Source organism: Wolffia australiana, chromosome 4, assembly GCF_029677425.1.
Source record: "Wolffia australiana isolate 7733 chromosome 4, ASM2967742v1".
In the NCBI taxonomy this organism is placed as follows: domain Eukaryota; kingdom Viridiplantae; phylum Streptophyta; class Magnoliopsida; order Alismatales; family Araceae; genus Wolffia; species Wolffia australiana.
The window spans coordinates 16,510,474-16,527,140 of NC_135838.1; the positions used below are offsets into that span (position 1 = coordinate 16,510,474).

At 40.9% G+C, this 16,667-nt stretch overlaps 1 protein-coding gene and 1 long non-coding RNA gene across 6 annotated transcripts in view; one reads left to right on the plus strand and one right to left on the minus strand.

Moving 5' to 3' along the window:
- Positions 1-12,868: 12,868 nt before the first annotated feature.
- On the minus strand, positions 12,869-15,197 carry LOC144702105 (cytochrome P450 85A-like). Its single transcript, XM_078573994.1, has 8 exons — positions 14,964-15,197; positions 14,453-14,774; positions 14,217-14,366; positions 13,900-14,151; positions 13,732-13,818; positions 13,459-13,644; positions 13,209-13,333; positions 12,869-13,122 (listed from the first exon to the last, which is right to left on the minus strand). The coding sequence occupies exons 1-8, from the start codon at positions 15,152-15,154 to the stop codon at positions 13,035-13,037; spliced, it is 1,401 nt and encodes a 466-aa protein (XP_078430120.1). The 5' UTR covers positions 15,155-15,197; the 3' UTR covers positions 12,869-13,034.
- Positions 15,198-15,327: 130 nt separating this feature from the next.
- The window catches only part of LOC144702107 (uncharacterized), a 28,899-nt gene continuing 27,559 nt past the window's right edge, over positions 15,328-16,667 (plus strand). For all 5 annotated transcript variants that reach the window (XR_013581187.1, XR_013581186.1, XR_013581185.1 and 2 more), the window contains exon 1: positions 15,328-15,774. This is a non-coding gene — a long non-coding RNA (uncharacterized LOC144702107). The remainder of the gene's footprint in view (positions 15,775-16,667) is intronic.

Genomic DNA, 16,667 nt, shown 5'->3' on the forward strand with positions numbered 1-16,667 from the left:
TATCACCTAAGATCATCAAATATCCTTGGTTTGGTGCAAGCAAAAATGAAAAAAAATTCATTGATGACGGAAACATATTTTTTCATGAGACTTGATCCCATCCCTCTTTAAAAATTGGCATGTTCCTACATGACGGGAAGTAAATTGGAACAAGGAGAAAGATAAAGCAAACCAAGGAATGGAGAGCTGCCATGGGCGACTTGTCTTATCCACAGTGTGGCGTAGGCGGGCTTGGATAGGTGAGGCTACAACGTGACAAAAAGAAAAACAAGGCAAAACAACATGCAAGGGAAAGAAAATGAGAAAACCGAAGTTAACTGGATTCTTAAATCATGGTACTATCGATAGGAGGCTTCTCTAAAGCAATGTTAATGGGTCCGTGCAAATCCTCATTCTGTAAATATGGCTTTAGTCTTTGTCCATTAACTGTGAAGCGTTTTTGAGTTTGAGGATCTACAATCATGACTACTCCATTGTCAAAGACTTCTTGTACAACAAATGGACCATCCCACCTAGTTTTCAACTTGCCCGGAAATAGTTTTAACCTCGAATTGTAAAGCCAGACTTTTTGATTCTCTACAAATATCCTTCTCCTCAGACTTTTATCATGAAATGTCTTCATTTTGGCTTTATAGATTTTAGAATTCTCATAGGCTTCATTCCGGAGTTCTTCCAACTCATGCAATTGAAGGATTCTTTGTTTGCCTGCTTGATCTAAAGCCAAATTGAGTTTCCTAACTAACTGCCCATAGTGCCTTGTGTTCTAATTCTAAGGGTAGGTGACAGGCTTTCCCAAAAATTAATCGAAATGGGGACATTCCTAGAGGGGTTTTGTAGGCTGTCCTATAGGCCCATAATGCCTCGTCTAGTTTCCTAGACCAATCCTTCCCATTAGGACGCACTATCTTCCTTAGGATTTTCTTAACCTCTCTATTGCACAATTCAACTTGACCATTAGTTTGAGGATGATAAGGGGTAGTGACTCGATGATGGACACCGAATTTCTTTAGGAGAGTTCTAAACTTATAATTGGTGAAATGAGAACCTCCATCACTAATTATAGCTCTTGGGCATCCATATCGATAGAAAATATTTTTTTCTATGAAATTGGTCACTACTTTGCTATCATTGGTGTTTGTGGGGATGGCTTCTACCCATTTGGACACATAATCGACAGCTATCAGAATGTATTCATGTCCATGAGAGTTTGGAAAGGGTCCCATAAAATCTATTCCCCATAAATCAAAGATCTCTACCTCTAGGATGGGCTGTAAGGGCATACAATCTTTCTTATTGATGTTAATCGAGGCTTGCCAAGCTAGACAATTGTTATAAAACTTTTGTGCATCATGAAACAAAGTAGGCCAGAAAAATCCCGATTCTACAATTTTGTGAGCTGTTACCTTAGTGGAGTAGTGGCCTCCTCCTGGTTTAGCGTGGCAGAATCCAAGATACTCCTTTGCTCACTTTCGGGTACACACCGCCTCAATATTTGGTCCAGTCCTTGGTGGAATAATTCCGGGTCTTCCCAAAAATAAAACCTGTTGTCTTTCAACAGCTTCTTCCTTTCATTCGACGTCCAACTTGTAGGAATTTTTCCTGAAACAAGAAAATTGACAATATGTGCAAACCAAGGAACCGATGTCCCTTGTGTCGTTAGAACATATTCATCAGGAAATTCATCATTGATTAGCTTAGGTGGGTTGCCATATATTCTAGACAAGTGATCAACAACCACATTTTCACATCCTTTCTTGTCCTTAATTTCTAAATCAAATTTTTGCAATAAAAGAACCCATCTAATCAACCTAGGTTTAGCCTCCTTCTTTGCTATTAGATATCTAATTGGTTCATGATCAGAAAAAACATTAATTTTACTACCTAATAAGTAAGATATAAACTTTTCTAACGCAAAAAATGATTGCCAACAATTCCTTCTCCGTAGTGTAGTTCAATTGTGCATCAACTAGAGTTCTGCTGGCATAGTATATGACCACTGGTTTCTTATTTATTCTTTGGCCTAATACTGCTCCTACAACAAAATCAGAAGCATCACACATCAGTTCAAAAGGAAGGGTCCAATCAGGCCCTTGCAAGATAGGCGCATTCACTAAGGCTTCTTTCAAAGTGTAAAATGCAGTCTTAGCTTCTAGTATTAGTTTAAATTCATTATTCTTAGACGATAAAAGATTAGTAAGGGGTTTAGAAATTTTAGCAAAATCCAAAATAAAGCGTCTATAGAAACCAATGTGGCCGAGAAAACCTCTAAGGGTTTTTAGGTTGGTTGGAGGTGGAAGGTCCTGGATGATTTCGATCTTGGCCTTGTCCACTTCCAGTCCACGGTTGCTTACCATGTGCCCCAGCACCACCCCCTCCTGCACCATGAAATGAGATTTTTTCCAACTTAGTACGAGGTTGGATTCAATGCATCTCTTTAATACTTTGGTGAGACTTAAGAGGCAGTTCTCATATGTGGATCCAAAAATAGAAAAATCATCCATGAAGATTTCTAAGCATTCTCCCACTAGATCAGAGAATAAGGCATTCATGCATCGTTGGAATGTGGCAGGGGCATTGCATAACCCAACCGGCATACGCCTAAAGGCGTATGTCCCCACAGGACTGGTGAAGGTCATCTTCTCTTGATCTTTAGGATGAATGTTCACTTGGTTGTATCCTGAATAACCATCAAGAAAATAAAAGAATTGCTGCCCGGATAGTTTTTCCAAGATTTGGTCCATGAAGGGTAGTGGGTAATGATCCTTCTTGGTGGCCTTGTTTAACTTCCTATAGTCAATGCACACCCTCCATCCTGTGGTTAATCGTTTCTGCACTTCCTCTCCCTTTTCGTTCACTTCTACAGTCATTCCGGACTTCTTCGGTACCATGTGAACGGGACTCACCCATCTACTATCGGATATGGCATATATGATTTCGGCATTTAGCCATTTCAGTATTTCCTTCTCAAGTACTTCTCTCATGTAAGGGTTGAGCCTCATTTGATGCTCTATACAAGGTCTAGATTCCTCCTCCAAAAATATCTTATGTTCACAAATCGAAGATGGAATTCCCCTTATGTCATCAAATGTCCAACCTAGGGCTTTCTTATGATCTCTAAGTACCTTGAGTAAATCATCTTCTTGTTTTTGGGTAAGTGATGAAGATATGATTACAGGTAAAGTTTTCATGGTATCCAAGTATGCATATTTAAGGGAAGATGGTAGAGGTTTTAACTCTAGGTCAACTTCGACCAAAGGAGTGTCGGTAATTTCATCTTCTAATTTTCGCTCTTCTACACGAGATAAATATTCCTTCATCACCTCAACCTCTCCTTCATCCTCTGTACAAAGTTTCAGTTTGTCGTTGCTCCCTAAGGGGCACTTCATCATTTTTGATATATCAATTTGTACTCTCTCCTTCCCAATCTTAAATTCTACAATCCCCTTCTCCTAATCCATGATCGTCCTTGCCGTCACTAAGAATGGTCTTCCTAGAATGATAGGGGCTAAACTAATATTCTCTGATATTTTTACGTCAGTCACTATGAAATCTACAGGGATTTCACAGTTTTCTACAGTAATCATGATATCAGTCAACCTTCCTTCAGGTTGCCTAACAGTCCCATCAGCTAGGAGTAAGTCCATATGGATTTCCTCTAATTCCCCAAATCCATATTCCTCATATAAAGCTGTCAGAATGATGCTTATGCTCGCTCTAGTATCTAGTAAAACTTTGGAAAAAGTTTTTCCTCCGATTTGACATGTAATGAACGGAGCTCCTGGATCCCTCATCTTGATAGGGATGGCATTCAGAATCCTAGAGGCATTTTCTGAAAGCTTCACCACTTCCCTCGGCTTTCCGCTAGTGCAAGAATCCTTAAGGTATTTCTTCAAGGAGGGCGCACACTTAAGCATATCTTCTACAGTCACGGTCATGGTGGCTTGTTTAAAGTTCTCTAGCAACCTACTTTCAAAGTCATAAACAGGTTTTCTTCTATTTAGAGCAGAGGGATAAGGGACAGGTTGAGCATGAGTGGAAGGCAGAGGTTCCTTCTCATAGGAAGGTTCCCCTTCTTCACTACCTTGCTCAATTTCCCTCCTTGAATTCTCTGCAGAATTCTGATAAGGATCCTGAAGTTCTTTCCCACTTCTCAATTTTGAGATTGCTAGAACATCCAGATCTTCCTTATTTATCTTTTCATGAACAGAATGTTCTATGTGGAGTAGATTGCACGGATTAATCATCGGTTGAGTAGGGAATCTACTAGTTTGACAGTTATGTTCTAAGTGCTTACCTTGAGGTTCAGCAGTTCCAGATTTTAGGCTCTCCAGCAGCTTTCTTCTTTGCTCTTGAGACTCCAGCATTTGCCTTGTTTGAAACTCCATCATCACCTACATCCGCATCTCCATCTCCGTTCTCAACTTCTGATTCTACTTTTCTATCATGTCTGAAATAACAGGGGTTAGTGCAGAAAAATCTGGTTGGGTTTGGGATGGAACCTGGTAAGGTTGCTGAGGTCTTGGTTGGAACTGCTGCTTCAGCTGAAGCTGGGATTGAAATGAAGGCTTGCTGCCTTGGTTGAAGCCCTCTCCACTTTGGAAATTTGGCTTCTTTTATCCTGCCCACTGTTGATGTTGTTGATTGAAGGCCTTCACTTCCTCCTCCATGGACTGGCAAGCTCCATCTTCATGATCTCTGCTGAAACAGAGAGAGCAGATTTTAGCTTTTATGATTGGAGAGTTATTGAGGAATACGTTTCTCAATGTGGAGGTGAGCTCCTCCAATTTCTGGTTAGTCTCCTCGAGGCCTGCATGCAGCTCTACTTCCTTAGCATTGACCTTCAGCACTCCTGCTCTCTTGGGCTGCACATTTCTCCCATTTTGATTTGCTCCAATCTCCTGCAAATCAGTCTCTGTAACTCTCTCCAAAATATCGAAAACCTCATCTTCATATGCAGTGTAAAAAGTTCCACTAGTGGCTAAGTTCACCTTATTTTTCATGAAATCTGACAGAGATTCATAAAAAATTTGGGCCAGTTGACAGTTTTCAATTCCATGATGAGGATATTTCCTCAACAGGTCATTGAATCTCTCCCAGGCTTCACTAAAGGCATCGCCTTCGTGGAGGTGGAAATTATGAATTTTTCTTCTATAGAAATGGGTTTTGGAGAGAGGGTAAAATTTTTGCAGAAAATTTCCCCGCATCTCATCACAAGAGTTGAAGGTAATTCCTAAATTACGATACCACGAGAAAGCTTTATCTTTTAAAGTTAGAGGAAAATACTTCATTTTTAAAATCTCTGTAGATAATCCTGGCACGTTTTGTAAAAAACACCTAATGTGGAAGTCATCTAAAAATTTTAGGGGATTTTGTGCAGAAAGTCCATTAAATTCAGGTAGAGACTGTATTAGTTCATTATCATACTTGAACGTTATACCCTCACCTATGTTTAGGTTCACATCTGTTTGCCTCAAACTTCCTAAGGGTGTTGATCTGTCCAGCATGGTTCTTCTTCTGTCATGCTGTTGACGTCCTTCTTCTGCCATGTTTGGCTGCTGATTGTCCTGTTGGGTGACTGAAGATTCTGGAGTGGAGTCTCTTGGTTGTGTAGTATTCTCTACAATTCCCCCACCAGCTTGGGATCTTGTCACTACCATACACTTCAGAAGACTGTTAGAAAGACAATAAGCTGAGGAATTTAAATCCTACAGCTTTAGGAGAATGAATCAATAAAAACTGAAAATAAAGTAAAATTACTACTGTAATACCGTGCTCCCCGGCAACGGTGCCAGTTGATAAGCTCAAATTATGTGGTTTTTTACTAGTTAATCGTGTGAGGATTTGAGCTATGCAACAATAATTTTAACCTCACAGCCTTAGGGCGAGTACGGTGTCGATCCACAAGGAGCAAATAAGAAAGTAATAATTCCTTTCAATTCAATCTAGAATATCAGATCTCTATATTTAATCCTAACGATCAGTGAAATTATCTTCAGTAGACGCCTACAGGATGTTCTTTAATAAGTTCGATTTAGTAAATCTTCAGTAAAGTGTTTTGAATTTCCTCACAGGTTTGGCTCGCAGGAGCTAATAATTAAAGATTGTTTCTCTTCTTACATGCTCACGCCTGTACTTTGGGGCAAAATAATAAACACCCAGCATGCTCACTACAGGCAACTTCTGCTCGCGGCCTTAGCTGGGTGCAGATGTGCCTACGGGTGTGTTTGGGTGTGGCACACGCACGCGTGCAGCGTGCCTGCGCGCGGGCGTAGCCTGCGTGTAGCTGCCTTGCGCGCGGCGTCGGCTGTGCACTGGCGTGGCCTGCGCGCGGAGCCTGGTGTGCACGGGCGTGGCCTGTGCGCGGACGTGGCCTGTGCGCGATGCGGCCTGTGCGCGGGCGTGGCTTGCAAGCACTGGCTGGGCGCGCGGGTTCTGCTGCACGCGGCACGCCTCTGCACAACGACCCTACGTGCAAAATTGCAGTGCGTGAGGGATGCCCTCACGCAGTGCTGCTACTGACACTGCTGAATTCCAAGGGTTTTGGGGAAAGTTGGAAGATTCAGAGGACAACGAACCTGAAGATGAATGGGAAAGAAGGAAAACAAGAACATCACTAAACAGAAAATTGAGATTAACTAGAAGAACAACAACTGTGGTTGGAAAATGCTGGAGCACACTGATTGTGCCCTCCAACCCAACACAGATTGTCTTAGAAGGGAGAGAGATGCAATTCCTGAAACTAGAACAATCACACCAACCTGGTGTCACAACCCTACTGGCGAGGTGGTGATCGTCTTGCTCTGGTTATCCGGCAGCTTGCTTCTCTCCCAGCTCCAATGCTCATCAGCTCATGGAGGGTTTGCAAAACTCCTCTTCTCCAAGCCCTAGCCTGTTTGAACAGAATTTCTGGACAACCCCAAATGCTCTTTCAAGAAGCCATTTATAGTTTCCCTCTTTTTTGTGCTTCTTGGAGTTTTTAGGGCTTTTCTTCCTTGTGATTTTTGCCAGCTTCTCTTGGTCAGATTCTTTTTCTCTTGTCTTTGATCCACATCTGAACTCATTAATCAAAGAAGTGAGATCTAATCCACTTGATTCAAAGAATCAAGTGGGGTTAGTAAGTATGGAAATAATGCACATAAAATATGACAAATGTGGACTAAATGTATGCAACTGAGACTATGATGCTAGTGAAACTTTAAGAATTTTTATGACATATTTAGAGTCATCATTATACAATAGTAAGCTGTAGTCTAAACATACTCATCAATCAATAAGATGTCCATGGTGTCTCATGTCAATGGATCACTTAAACAATTATCACATGAATTAACCTAATTGACATAGCTGTATAAGAACTTTCAGGGGTTCATATGGATAAATTCATTAAAGTCTTTCTTCCAAGAGCACCCACTATCTGCCCTTAATGTATCCACACTAATGACCACCGAATCAGCGATATTTAGTATGTATGTAGGATGAGAGTGTGCTATTATATCTGGATAATCCAATGTCTATCTTGACTATCCATCAACTAGGAATATTTGGAATACATGTTTAAAGACTGGTGAAGACTACATTATGGTCTGGTCATAATTCACTAGGCCATTGTATGTATTCATGGACTTCGTTATAAACATCACATGAGAATAATATTTCTTCAAATAAACTTAAATAAAACCCGGTCGTGTGGTTATCTTAACAACTACATAATATCCATCACATACCTGTTGGATATTTTTTTGTACTTTACAATATATATCTTAATGTATTAATGGCATCAATGATATTTATCTAGAGAATAAATTAAATGTTAAGAAATTTAATGATTGCTTATAACATCAACATATATATGTTCGAAAAGTATTTTCAAACATAAGGTAAGTACTCATTATAGGTTTGTTGTTACCCATCAATGAATAAATTTTACTTTCTTATCACTGCATTGATGACCACATTATAGCATCTTTGGAAAATAAATATTACATACCTCAAATTTCATGGAAGGATTATTATCCCTACCATGTTCACCACTATACCTTTCTTTTCATTTAGGTTCACAATTTGGAATAATAGTGTTGGATATTTTGATAATAGGCATTTAATTTAAATGTATCAATGCCTTATTAACTGGTATTTATAAGCTATAACTCTTAATTTATAAACTTTTCAACATTTTTCTACATTTTTATTTAGGTTCATTGGATCATTATTTAAATTAGTTAATTATTTCATAACTGAAAACTAATTTAAACTCAAATAGGTCATAGCCTCATGTGTGTATGATAGTTCCCACAATGTTTGCCACTATATCCTTCTTTATATTTAGATTGACTAGTGAAATTATCATCATCACCTATCTTAATTAGGGATAGTAACTGTACACCAATCTTAGCATCATCCAATGCATATGTTAATGCCTAAATGCAGTGTACTTAGTCACCGTCAAGTTTTAGATTTACAATTATGTTCCCTATATTATTTTATAATTTTATAAAAAATATATAAATAACTATAATTTATATAGGTCATAGCATCTCTGGATGATATAATTGTTTTTCTCTTTTGAACATATGAATACATTTTTTTAATTTATTTTTGGCATTACCTAAAACATATGCTAATGTCTCAATCACTATGATTTAGATGTGATCATGTTTTCAAATCATTTTTAATCTCTTAAAATTTTCCTATTCAAAGGATACTCAAAAAGGAGATCACAGTATCCAGACAAACTAACACTATCTAATCTCACTCATATGATGAATATGGTTGGTCCCGCAGCCATTAGGTAGATACACGAAGAATATATAGTAGGTGGTCCTTCACGAAAAGCTTTCATTGAATGGATACATAAAAATACGTGAATAGTATGACACCAAACCATTGATCAGGCTGATCATGACATTATTAAGTGGCCCTTAGAACTGAGACACCAAAGATGTATTGTGGACAGACGATTGTACTTTGATTCTAGCCTATGAGTTCAGAATCATAAAATTGTAAGTAATATTAATTCAGGTGTAGGAAGAAGTTCCCAAAGATGGTTGATTGGTCGAGATGACATCCACCTTCAGTATATGACGAGATGACTCAAGGTGCGATGAAGTCGTTGGTTAAGGTAGTGAAATATTAGAGGTGTTCTCCATTGATTTTTGAACACATCATTATTAACTCGGATGACCGATTATGATTTGATAGTTGACCATATGCAAAGTCATCTATGGATAATCAATTGGATGAGGGACAATACATAAACATTAATCGATGGCAGACGCGTTCCATGAGTGAGTTGCTACATAATATGTTATATCTTCTAGAGCACAAGGTATAGCTTGGCATCTCACATGCTGGAGACCTGACTTATAGATTGGGTTAATTAATCTATAGAATGATATTAATAAATAAGTTGGAAAGTCAACAAAGGCTAATGGGCCAATGGAGTCATTAACTCAACTAATGCATGAGCCTAGAGGGTCACAAACGAGTGATCTTTTGGACATCCAAATATATTCTTAGAGTTTGGGGGTCTTTATGAAAAAATACCCACTCAATATAAAATGGGACGGCCCGGAACAACATTCACCCATGTCAGAATTCGCCAAGCCTCGTATCCTTCTTCTCCCTTGTACCTATAGCTCTTTCCCATTCTCAATTGCAAGGGACATCGTAAGGATGATGATAGAGCGTGAATAGAGCTTGCCAAGAGGAAGATAGAAATTTGGTGTGCCATGGATCACGTCGATATGTTTAGAAAGTGCTCACCTGAGCAACTCAACATGTCTAACTTGTGGATCCAAGAAATCATGGATGATCCAAGTCTTATGATGAAGGAATCACATTTTCTTTCATTCATATCAAGGCCATAGAAACCAACATCACTATTGTTCTCTAGATGTGTCATCTGTCACGCATTCATCATCCCTGCTTCAATTCACAATGACCTTCACAGTGACAGGCTCCTAAGGCTGTCTCTCGCCATGCCTATTGTGATGTGATGAATGCAGCTTGACGAACACTATGCGGGTCAACAAGGAGCGCGGTACACTAGATCAGTTAGTTTCTTCATAATTTCAGAGCCCCATGTTGTATACGCAATCTCATTTCACTATATTTGGTATGAGAAAAATAACTTGCTGCTGAGGTGGTAAATGAAAATGGCATAATTGGTCTCTAAACTATTAGTAACAAAATGACGTCCAAAGTGACTGTTGGAATTAAAAATTTTATCTTTCTGAAAATTATATCTGATTTTATTGTAATCCCAAAAGATTGGGATAGCTGAGTTTAACGAAAATACCATATTTGAATATGGCAAATGAGCACCAAAATGACGCCCGAAGCACCTGTCGCAATTAAATTTTTTATCTTAATGATAATGATATTTGACTGTATTTACAAAAGATTAGGATAATTGACTCTCAAAGAAAATACCAGAATTCACTCAAAACTATTAGCACCAAAATGACGCCCAAAGAGACTGTCGCAACTACAATTTTTATCTTAATGATAGTTATAGTTTAACGGTATTTTAAACCTTGAAGATTAGAATAATTGTCTCTAAACGAAGATGCCATAATGGACTCTGAACTATGAGCACCCAGCTGACGCCCAAGGAGCCTGTCGCAAATACAATTTATACCTTAATGATGATAACATATGAATTTATCCTAATCTTTTGGAGTTAGATCATTATGACCATTGTTCACTAATAATTGTCAGAAGAATTAGGGAAGGAGTTCTTTAAATCACACGGATGGTACCATTTCGATGTGTTTCGACTTTTTCGAACCAAAGAGAGTTGATACTTCTGAATTCCTTGAATTAACTCCACGTCCTACTCGCAGTATGCTCATTAACAACCCCGAATCCCCCACTGCGCCAATATCAGATATCTGGCATCTGATATCTGATATCCCCCACTGCGCCGATATCCGACATCCGATATCTGTTATCCGATATCCAAACTGGTATCTGATATTGGGATCAGAAACCGTCGAAAATATCAATTGGTACAATATCAGATAGTGATGCCACGGGGCAAACACTATGTGCATCTACAACTTTCACAAAGAATTAATCATAATAGGCAGGTGATGCTGCCAAATCCTTATACTTCACCCATTATGTTGAGCATCCTAGATTTGTAGCAACTCATTGTCGTCATCAACACCTGCCTCTCGTGTCACGGCGTAAGCTGCACATCATGGCAGAGTGGATGGAGTAAAATTACTGTCTTGATGCACTTTGTTTAGGGTATTATTTTATTATTTCTACGATAATGAGGGGTGAGTACGTGTCATGAATATGTTGTACGTTAACACTATTCCACAACCTCTTATCGTTATTCAAACGCGGGTGCGCATTTCGTAACTCTTCCGTCCAGCAATAGTCTGCACATCTTTCCCTCTTTTTCCGTATCGATCTTACTATTTCTTTCTCACTCTCTTTTATCCCATAGGCCATCAGTGGATAGATATCTACCACGTAAATCTTATCTCCGCTTGGCTGGCTACCGGGTAGTGCCACGTCCCTCCCTCGGTCGTCTCTTTGGCCAGCTGCGACGTTGCGTTCGGCAGTCGGCAGAAGTGGCAGCCAGCCAAGTAATTTGACTACCGGAGGCCCCCAGGAAGGACCAGAGCGCGGAAAAGGAGGGCACAATTTATATTTTATCTTGCAAGAGGGGACCGTCTTCAGAATAAGGAAATTACTTGGACAAGACCAAGCGAACTACCTAACTGAATGAAAAAATATTTGCATAATACCGTCCTTAATAGGCGGTAATGACTATTTTTATCATTCTTTGTTGGCGACTCGGTTGTTTCGTGTTTCGGATGAAAGCCTTTTTTATTACACCAGCACGCCGAGTGACGTGCATACTTTAGAAAAATTAAAATTTTTTTCTTCAGACGGACAGGCAACTCGGGCAAGTGTTTCTCACAAGATACTGACATTCGTAAAATCTCATTTCATCTGTCATCCCAGCTTCCGTTGTCATTTTAGAGCTCAATTGGCCCCTTTCCCTTAATTGTATGACGTTGATTGGCTCTATTTCTCTTTTCTTTTGTGGGACTCATTGAGATAACTTGTATTGTTTATGACTCTTTGACCAGTGTGCCCATTTTTTTAGTTAGAGATGAATTGATATGTAATTAAATAGTTCTCGTGTTCCATAATAGTCAATGGTTCTATCTTTAAGAGAAAGATGGGTCCAGTAACGACGTCGGAACCGACGTTTGGGGCCGCCTAAGTATTGACATACAGCTTGCTGGATGAGATGGGTTGAGAGGAGCCGTAGCCGCATCAATCCTGGCGAGGAATCGGTCCCGGGAAACTCCTGTAGTCCTATAATAGTGGGCTTTGATTGCGCTTGTTTCGGAGTCGTCTTAGGCGACATATTACACTGTAGACGGTTCGGCGACAAATTATAAACGATGGCGATCTCACATAGTGAAGTTACGGCTTGTAGAACAGCGGAAAGCGAGAGAGAAGAGACGGATTTACCTTCTGGTTATAGTTGCGTCTTTCTTTTTATGATGAGAGTGAAATATGAAATGAAGTTGAAAGACTAGACAGGACGGGTCAACGCTGCGAGGTCCTTCTGCACGCATGTCCTAGAATAATGCAATAAGGGTTTCGTCGCTTAGCCTGAGTAAAAGCCTTGAATCTCTGGCACTGTATTCATAGGTAGCGAAAGGGAATGCCACGCACATGGGTCCCCCATTAATTGGTAACGTCTTCTACGTTCCTATCTTTTGTTTCATGACAGACCAGTCATTCATGCCCCACTCAGCAGACGCCTCGAGATCCAGGGCCAAGGTATATCCGCTGCAAAGCTAAGCTACTATCCTCCTATGGAAAACATGCATCCTTATGTACTCTGCCTCTGAAGGCTAAGAAAGGCATTTACTCTCTGCCCTTTATGCACATTAAGTTTACAACCTCTGCCGTCTCAAACTATATGAAAGAAGTACACGCACACACTCTCTGTGTCTCTGTTTTATCTGACATTTGCACTGGCTTCATCTTGAAGGAGATCAGATGTCCTGGATCCGAATATGAAAACCCTTCGCAGCTTCTACTCTTGGAAAGTGGAGTATCTCGTCATCGCCGACTTGCGTCCAGCTAAATCAAAAGAGGAGTTGAAGGACCACGATGAGATTGGCTTGCGAGACTGCGATCCCGAAACAGGAAAGGGGGAGAAGGCTTGCCTGTAGCGCGTCAGGAAATAGTGAAGAAATGTGGATATCTGGGCGATCCCAAGCTCCTTCCCTGGGCACAGTCTGGTTCCTCCTCCGAACAGTGTGAAGTTGGAGTGCGACTCCAAGCTCTTATCCTAGTATAGAAACGCGTCGGCACGAGAGTCAGTAACGCACAAAATTAAGTTGCCGAGTAGAACACAAATTAATAAACAAACAAATAAAATTTAAAAATGCCCCATGGGGGGAAGAATTTAGGAACCTGCCATCTCCATGGATTGAAGCGCAGAGGCTCAGGGTACTGAAAAGGGTCATAGTTACTCTCCCTCGTGTAGACGCAAATCTTCCATCCTCTGGGAATGGTAAAACCTTCTATCTCCAGGTCCTCTGTCGTCTTCCGCAAAACTCCATTGACTATCGTGGGCAACCTCATGGTTTCAAAGATCACCTGCCATGAAATACCACCGCCGATTCCTGCTCAGCATTGCCGCACAGTTTAATGTGAAAACGAACAACAGGCTAGAGCAGAAGTTACCGCGCGGGTGAAGTTCATCGACTGGTAGTCCTCCCAGTTAATCGCGTCTTCCGCTGATTTTCTCCTCCTGATTTCCACGTGTTCATCCTTGGGATGGAAACCCATTTCATGTAGTCAGATGACTCGGATTTCGCGCAAATGAACGTAGAGATCAGGCGGCCATGTTACTCTGATTTCTTGAAGAGCTTTTGGATGATCATGAAGGTACTTGAGGCACATCATCGACGTTGGCGAGACGGTTTCATAGCCAGCGTATAAAATAGAAATCAATAGATCGATTATCTGATCGTCTGTGAGCTCGCTGGCCATTTTCGAAGCGCCGCTGATGAGAGAGGTTAACATATCTTTATTCTCGTCGGCGGCCAAGCCTCTCCTCTTTCGAACCAAATCACTGAGGATGCTCACTATTTTCTTCCTTGCCTGCAAATGAACTTACTATTAGTTCTACATCGAAAAATAGGGAACGATAGATGATATATTTATACATGGAGTCCTCGGCGATAGCTTGTTCCATGGAGATTGATAGGTAAAGACAATGAACCGAGAAGGAGCTTATTGAATTCCTTCAATAAGGCTTCCGCGCCATTCCCAGAGTCTATCCCGGCGACCAGCTTCAGCGATGTCAAAAAGGACATCTGAGGAAAACCCACTAGTTTGTGTTAGAAAAATAATAGTTCTCTCATCGCGTTCCTCTAAGATCAAGGATTCAGCCAGAACCAACCTCCTTCATCTTCTCCTGAATATCGACGGTCTGGCCCCCCCAGTGTGAAACATGAGATCTCACGAAGGAGTCTAACTTGGGGAGAAGTTCCAGTCTGATGGCGGTAGGCCCCAGATGGGAAAGAATAGCGCCGCGCATGGACTTGTGGAGGGCGCCATGGACGGCGGGGACGCTCCACTTGCCCAGTATGTCTATCATCGATTGAGGGTATCCCGGAACGATACCCTTTCCGTCGTTCATGAGGATGAACCTGTTCGCGTCTGCGTCCGAGGAGATGACTGTGGGGCACCCAAGTATGTGCGACTTGAAGAGATTTCCGTACCTACGCTCCATAGTTTAGACAGAGAGAGGATAATGGAAGAGTTGGAGAGATAGCTAAGAGAGAAAGATAAATATACCAAGATAGAAAGAATGAAAGAGTTAGAAAGAGTGCAAGAGTTTGAGAGAGAAAAATACAAAAGGAAACATGTAGGAACCCTACTTGCTTTAGGGAGAGAAGAGAGAGAAAGACCTGGCTCGCTGGTTCTTCACGATGTTGGGACCGCGCTTGAGAAATTTTATAGTCTCTCCCACCAGCGGCCATCCCATGGTTCCGGGCGGAAGACGTTCGCCTCTATATCGAACATCATTCCATTTCGACAGAAGTACGCATAGGAAGAGAAATCCCACAAAGCCTCCCAAGACCAGACCAACGCTCACCATGGCGCCTTCTCTCACAACCGATGCGTCTTTTCCCAAATCCAACGCCTGCCCGTCTTTATAAGAAATTTTAGACAGGGATCTACAGAGAGAGGGAGATAATATTTAGTTCTTTACCGCGAGATTAACTGCCGGGTACGAACGTCAAATTTCACACGTGCCCACAGACGGATAACATTCCCTCGCAGTTCCCAAAAGCATCGTAATCGTTCGGGGTAAAAGATTCCACACACGTGCCGAGTCCACTGCCCGGCCCGCAAGGAAACGTCTTCTCCCTCAGAGCGAGAGACACAGAGATACACATCTCTACTACTAGAAAGCAAATTGGTGTACCCTTCTGGCCTCTGATTGGCTGAGAGAGAAGAGAGAGACAGCGAGGGAGCAGAGGGAGAAGAGGGAGATAAAATCTGTAACCGTTTTTTTGGGAGGTTACGTCGTGCAAAGTGTAGAAGCATTTGTTCAGGGGAAGAGATGAAGAGAGGAAGAGAGGAAGAGAGGAAGAGAGGAAGAGAGGAATAGAGGAAGAGAAGGATTTCATCTACGTTGATTCGTTCCAGAGGAAGAGAGGAAGACGGCAGCGTCTAGGTCTCTAGCGCTCAACCCTCCCCAAGCTTCTTCTCGCGGTGTGCGCTTCATTCTTCTTTAGTTCTTTTTGGGTTGTTGTCCTTAACAATATGGTGTATGAATCTGTTTTTCTTTGTGCGAAAATTTAGTTTATCAATCAATTTGTGTACTCTCTCTCCGTTAACAAAAGAACTAACACTTTTTAAAGCTCTTCGAGAGTGTGCGAAAAATATTAGCGTACTAAAACAATACGGTGTCGTCGCGGTGTGTGAAAAATAATGCTACATTAAAGCTCTTCGTCAATCAACGGAATTTGTAACTCTTCATATTTTTCTATCTTTACTGCTGCAATTTAAGGCTACATTAATAACTCCCCAATTTTTTGGGAAATCAAGTGTTAACCATGAATTTCGGATTTATTAGAGAAATCATCAATCAATTTTCACTCTCTAAAAGTTTTTTTAAATCATGTACTCTCTCTTCGCACCTTGAGTTTTCATGATGATATCTTAAGAGCTGAACTCAACGATCTCCACTCCAAGGATTCAGACCCTTTGAAGATTTCTCAATGGCAGCTTGCTCCCCGCGATAGCAAGATCCCCGAGTGCCATACAAGTGATGCAGGGCCCTCGATCGGATGTTCACCTGGCCATTATCGATTATTTCTGGTCCCCCGATCAGAATTTACATCTCAATTTTGAGATCTCAAACTCTCGATCATTTCATCTTTTTTAATCAATTTCAAGATCGAGATTCTGTTATCAGCCAATTTCGAGATCTTAGTCTCAGTCTGACATATTTAAATTTATCAAACTTTATTGAGATCGAGATTTTCATTCAATTTCAAGATTGATGTTCCGATCCACCAAAGTTGATTGATGAAGAGATCAACATTGAGATAATCTCGAAATGATTGAGATGGGGAGACTGAGATCTCAGTCTCACGATCAGA